The 6,530-nt window shown below is 42.1% G+C and overlaps 1 protein-coding gene across 2 annotated transcripts; it reads left to right on the top strand.

Moving 5' to 3' along the window:
* Window positions 1–264: 264 nt before the first annotated feature.
* Window positions 265–2,680, top strand: LOC121785754 (zinc finger protein GAI-ASSOCIATED FACTOR 1-like). Of its 2 annotated transcripts, XM_042184176.1 has the most exons (5): window positions 265–464; window positions 542–698; window positions 802–1,198; window positions 1,266–1,492; window positions 1,773–2,680. In XM_042184176.1, exons 2-5 carry the CDS (start codon window positions 599–601, stop codon window positions 2,537–2,539), a joined length of 1,491 nt encoding a protein of 496 aa, XP_042040110.1. In that variant the 5' UTR covers window positions 265–464; window positions 542–598; the 3' UTR covers window positions 2,540–2,680. The 2 variants fall into 2 exon arrangements, with proteins under 2 accessions (XP_042040110.1, XP_042040111.1); XM_042184177.1 differs by having other exon boundaries at window positions 266–698.
* The last annotated feature ends 3,850 nt before the right edge of the window (window positions 2,681–6,530 follow it).

Genomic DNA, 6,530 nt, shown 5'->3' with positions numbered 1-6,530 from the left:
TTAGATTATTCTAATTTAATTTCTTTGAGATTATTAATCCAAAAGTTTATTCATAATTAACGAATATTTACCCAATATCTTTTAAAAACAGAACTTTGGATTCTTCCAATTTAATTTATCCGAGATATTTCTAATTTAGTTGTACCAACATTCATATTCCTAATTAAGAAGTGCTCTGAAAAATCCGTATGAAAACTCAAACCAGAAGTCAAGAAAATACAAAAATGGAAAAATCGATGCAAAGAAGCCTGAAAAAGTTAAAAAGTGGATTATGAAGACCAAAAAGGCAACAACAAAGACTTTTGCAATCACAGACACTGTCGCACACACCTCTCCTCTCTCCCTATATTTTCTCTCTCTAATTCTCTCGCCGCCGCCACCCTCAAGCCCCATTCTTCCTCCGTCGGCAAACGGCGCCCCGCTCACATATTTCAGTGTTTTCACAACTATCCCCACCGGAATTGGTTATGCGTGGACATCTTTTTTTACTTCAATTTGCTGAATTTCTGTATCTGAAATGGAAATTTTTTTTACTCTTCAGCTCTAATTAATGCTCTCGAAGATCAATTGACTCGTAGTTTAGAGAAATCTTAGCGCCATGAATGAGTCCGCAGCTTCTGGGGACTCTTCTTCGGGTAATCAAACAACCCCTCCAAAACCCACTGAGAAGAAGAAACGGAATCTGCCTGGAATGCCAGGTTTGTAAGCTTCGAGTATCGATTTTGTTCAAATTCATGAGTAATTTTGAATTATGGAGTTCAAAATATGCTTAATTGTGCGATTTCGTGGTGATTGGATCAGATCCTGAGGCGGAGGTGATTGCCCTATCGCCGAAGACGCTGATGGCGACGAATAGATTCGTGTGCGAAATCTGCAGCAAGGGTTTCCAGCGGGATCAGAATCTGCAGCTGCATCGGAGGGGTCACAATCTGCCATGGAAGCTGCGGCAGAGGTCGAGCAAGGATGTGAAGAAGCGTGTCTACGTCTGCCCCGAGCCGAGCTGCGTCCACCACGAGCCGTCGCGGGCGCTGGGCGATCTCACCGGGATCAAGAAGCATTTCTGCAGGAAGCACGGCGAGAAGAAGTGGAAATGTGACAAGTGCTCCAAGAAATACGCCGTTCAGTCCGACTGGAAGGCGCATTCCAAGATTTGCGGAACGAAAGAATACAAATGCCAATGTGGAACTGCGTTTTCGAGGTCGGAAGGGCTTCAATTTCCACTTGAATTTGTGTTCATTTGCTTATTAGTTTGGTTTTGATTGCAGGAGGGATAGTTATATCACGCACAGGGCGTTTTGTGATGCTCTGGCTGGTGAAACCGCGAAAGCTCCGTCATCAGCTGAGCCTGCTGCTGATGCTGCTGCTGATGCTGCTCAGGATCTCGAAGCTGGTGTATCGTCATCGCCACCAGTGTCGCTGCCGCCTAAGCAATCCCCTGCACCTGAAGATCCTCCACCTCCTGATAGTAGCAATAATGATAATAGTAATCATGGTATTTTGCTACAACTTGGATTTCTTTGTTTTAGGCTTTTAGTTGTCGTTTCCTCTATACTTTTGTTGATTAGGACAAAATAGAATAGCGTTTGGTGTTTATCTGTCTTTGATCTTGAAGTTGCTTTTTTTTCTGTTAGTGGTTTCTGTTGTTATCTGCATAAAATTTAGACTATGTCCACATAAGTTAGATGCATTGATGCATAATGATATAATGGAATTATAAACTAGGACAACTAGAAGCAATCTCTGTCTCATATTTGTTTCTTGATACTTTTTAGTGTCGGAGATACTGGATAGCGCCACGGCCAATCCGAGCAGCAGCCAGATTTTAGAAGAGCTGCCTAATGTCACAAGCTTGGCCACTGGATGCAGCAGTAGCAGTTGCTCTGGCAGTAGTGGGAGCTCGAGCAGTAATGTATTCGCCAGCCTGTTTGCTTCATCCACGTCTTCAGCAAGCTTGCAACCGCATATGACTGGATTTACCAACTTATTTCAATCTATTTCTTATCCTGATTATACACCTGATGTCGCACCCTCTTCATCTTCAGAACCCGTAGCTCTCTGCCTTGCTGTGAATCAAGGCTCATCAATCTTTGGAAAAGTAGGGCAGGAGCGCAGGCAGTATCCTCCAGCGCCACAGCCTGCTCTCTCGGCAACAGCATTGCTGCAGAAGGCTGCCCAAGTAGGTGCTGCTGCGCCAAACATGTCATTGCTGAGAGGTCTTGGGGTAGTTTCGTCTTCCTCATCTCCCAACTCTACCGAGGAGTGGAGTCAGCAGAAAATGGAGACAAGTGGGGGGTCATTAGCTTCTGGGCTTGGCCTTGGACTTGGATGTGATAGTGGTTCTGGTTTGAAGGAATTGATGTTGGGAACTCCATCTGTTTTCGGCCCTAAGCACACGACTCTCGACCTTCTCGGGCTGGGGATGGCTGCTAGTGGTGGCTCAACGAGTGGGCTATCAGCTTTGATGAGTTCCGTTAATGGTGGTCTCGACGTTTCTGCAGCAGCACAGCTATTCAATGAAAGAGAATATGATAGCCAATAGATGGGGAGCTTTTCTGGTTGAAGGTTTGTTAGTAGCAGTTGTGATATGTGAGTATATAATTGAGATATGTACTTTTACTCAGTAGAACAGTATGTTGGATAGTCGATTATATAAATAATTAGAAGTTGAATTACATTATTATTTAGTTTAGTGACCATATATGGTTAGGTGGGGGCAATATAAGTAGTAGAGATGAAGTGGATAATGTAATGAAATAATGATAAATTAAAACATCTTAGATTAGGGATAAGTTAAATTTGATAGGGCCAGAGGCATAAAAGTTTTAAGGTGTCTTGATTAAGCATCATCTGTCACATAACATGTTTCTTTTTAGTAACATATAGTATTAGGCTGAGGGTGTGATGTTGGATCCTAATCCGTGTTTGATGGTTGTGTTGGAACAAATTAAGCAAATCATTCAAGTGTGTTACTGTCTTTATATCATCTTGATTTGTCAACTTCCTATTCGGATAGTGGCATGTTGCCCCCGGAGGGCGTGGGCGCCTAGTGTGTGTAGCGGAGGGCTCCTCCGTTTGGGCGTCGTTGAGGTCGATTGATCGTGAGCCGCTGCTGTAGTTCCCGGCTCTGTTGTGTCTAGTTCGCTTCGCCCCAGGAGCATCCCGCTCCTCTGCACAGATAGCCTTGAATTTCGGGCAGTCCTCGAGAACGAGATACTCCTCCCAGCTGGTGAACTTAGGAAATTCTTCAGTGTTGAATTGGGACATAGATAGATCCTTCACGTCGGCTTCGCTGCGGCCACTCTTAGCAGTGAGCAGGTTGTTCTGGTATATGCCCGTGAACCTCTTGGTGGCTCGAATCCTCGAAAACTTTTTGCGTATCTGTTCCGCGTCACGTGGTTTGGCGCCTCTCGGCTTGAACTCGTTGTAGACCAACAGGACGCGCTTCCAAAAGCTTATCTCGGTCTGATCGGTGCCAACTATGGGGGTCCGATGTGACACCATCTCAGGCCCTCACCACAGCAATGGACTCCGCTTTGGTGTAGTGCGTAGACCGACGATCGCCAGCCCTTGTCGCCTAGCTGCCCCCGCCGCCCCCGCCGCCTCCGCCGTTGCCGCTGTTGCGGCCTCCTCCCCCCACCGTCGCCGCCGCTTCCACCCGCCCCGCCGTTCCCACCGATTCTCGTTGGAACTGGTGTATCCACGCGTGCTGGCGGAGTATCCGGTAAGCTCGGACTCAGCAAACCCATCATCTGATCTAGTGTGAATCTATCTGCTTCAGACAGAGGAGATTGACTGGGTTGGAAAGAGTGAGAATGGTATCCGGTCGCGGATGGTTGACCGCGTCCATGTTGGGTCTGTAATCTCCGAACGCCGATCGACCCAAATTCTTATGAAAAGAGGACTGACCCCAATATTGGGTCTGTTGCCACGGCAGGGATGTCGGCGACCACGACTAGAATGGAGGGGGAGTTGGACTCGATCTCCACGGCTGAGATGGAGGGGGAGTTGGACTCGATCTCCACGGCTGGGAAGGAGGATAGTTGCCATATCCCGATTCGTCGGTGCCGGGGTGAATCTTCGTCTCCACCGTGCATTTTTAGAGATAGAAAAATTAGAGAGTGAAAAGTGGATGGAGAGTGAAATGGGTGTGAAGATGTGTGTGGAGTGAAAATGAAGATGATAGGGGTATTTATAATAAAAATTATTAAAATTTCAAAATTAATAAAAAAAACGGCTATAGGCGCGCCGGACGGGCCGTGCAATAATCAACCGCGCCGACTGCCGCGGCTACGCCACCATCGCCGTGTCCTCGCCGAGTAGTCGGCGAAGGACCTTCCGCCCCCTCCCATCTGTCCACGCAGCGGCGCCCATGTCCTCCACTATGGGTCGCCGCGGCTTAGCCGACTCCGGGGCGGCCGGTGGGTACCCTAATGGTTCAATATCTAATTCTAGGTATGTGAGAGATCATTCCATATGGTATATACCTTATTCATTCCGACCATTTTTAAATTAATGAATTGGTCTCGCAGAATTGATTGGTGGGAGTAGCAGACTTTAAATATTTTTCATTTGTTGTTAAGAAACTCAACCATGCTGCCAGCAAAATGTGACAATGATAGGTTTAAGTTACGTAAACAAGATTAATAATCATCCGTCGTTTTTATTTTAAAGGAAATTCAGTGGAGCAACATCTTAAATAAAGCGTAGTAAAGAAATAGAAAAAGAAATCAAGAAATAGAGACATTAATTACCTTCTTGGCTTGGGGATGGCCGCCAGTGGTGGCTCCGCTGGCGGACTATCAACGGTGGTCTCGATGTTGCTGCAACTACGCCCTTTGATGGTAGAGAAATCGGTGGCCAAGATATAAGATGAAGCTCGACAACGCTGTTGATGTAGTGCCAAAAACTCGAGTTTACATTTTACATGATAGGAAATTTTGCATTTCATGGTCCCAAGGGCTTTGATTAAGAACTACTAGGATTAAGGACGGGTTAGGTGATTTTCACTTAATGAATACAAATTCTAAATAATTCAACAAAAATAAGATTAATATAATTAAGTACATTTTTAAAAAAGAAAATGTATTTCTCTTGTCCCACTCTAATTCTTATTCGTGGTAGATTTTGTAGTATATTCTTATTTTGTGAGTTGAGTGGAGAAAGAATAATAAGATAAAGAATAATTGGAGATAATGGTGTTTCCAATTAAGAAAATGTGTTATTTTGAATAACACTTTAGTAGATATATAGTACTCCATAAAAATGTTTAAAAAAACAAATGCTAATTATAGTACTCCGTCAGTTCCATTGGAGATGACTCATTTTTCTTTTTGGTTTGTCCCAACTAAGATGACCTATTACTAAAATTGGAAACATCATTTATCTCTACTTTATTCTCTCTCTCTTATTTTACTCTTTCCACTTAACACACAAAATAAAGTGGCATAAAATCTAGTGCCATCTAAGAAAGCGGTCATCTTCCTTGAGATGTAGACTATTTTTCAAATTTCAAATAAAAACATTACAATCATACTTTATCCACATGTATACTAATGCACAACATGTATACTTAAATACAAACTTAACTTAGAATAATAACAATGAAGCAGTAGTTAATGCGCTTCAATTGCTCGAAACAAAATTCTACCCCCTCCGCCCGCCATTAGGAGTCCCACTCCATGGCGGCACGAGTTTCAAGAAATGTTCAGAAAAATGGGTGGAAAAAAGTTGGTGAAATATGAGTCTCACTTGTATATTAGTTTTAAATGAAATGTGAGTGAAATGAGTTAGTGGAAGGTGGGACCCTATTAACATTTATGGTAAAAGTGAACCGAGACTCCTATTCGCGGACGAACTAAAATGAAAAAACGAGACTTCTATTCGCAGACGGATGAAGTATAATAATACTTGTATCACCTAACGCTTTGTTAAAATCTTTCACCACCAATACCGCAACCTCAAACACAGTCGGTAGGTATATAAGTTCTTCCATCTCTACCTCTCTTATAAACAACCTTAAATTTACCTCTTGTCTTCTTTCTTGGTCAATCTTTTGCTTTGCTATTCATACCTAATACAATAAACATATAGTAATAATTACCTACACAAAAAAAAATTTTCATTACATTAACCTAAAATTTAATTAATTGAAAATACGTATACTAAATTAATATGTCAAAAATAGATAAATGTGAAAAAAGTAAAATCATTTCATTAAAGAATTAATGGAAAAAAATTTGTGCTTGATTGAACAATATTACCATGATTCACAATGTTAATATTCATTTACAACAAAAAAGCGATAATAAATAGTGCCTTCGTCTTGAATCAAAGTGGATAAATGCAAATTAGTTCATATTAGATAATTCTTTTCTTCTATAGCAATATCAGTTATAGTTCTGAATGGGTCCAGCTACATCAACTACAAAAGATTGGTACAATAAAAGATTTACAAGAAAAAAATTACAAAGAAAATTGCCGAAAAGAAATTATTATGTTGGATTGAACAAAATTTAACATATTCATAATTT

This window comes from Salvia splendens, chromosome 22 (genome assembly GCF_004379255.2).
Source record: "Salvia splendens isolate huo1 chromosome 22, SspV2, whole genome shotgun sequence".
NCBI classification, from domain to species: Eukaryota; Viridiplantae; Streptophyta; class Magnoliopsida; order Lamiales; family Lamiaceae; genus Salvia; species Salvia splendens.
The sequence above is the reverse complement of the archived record's forward strand: the minus strand, read 5'-3'. Positions and strand labels throughout refer to the sequence as shown.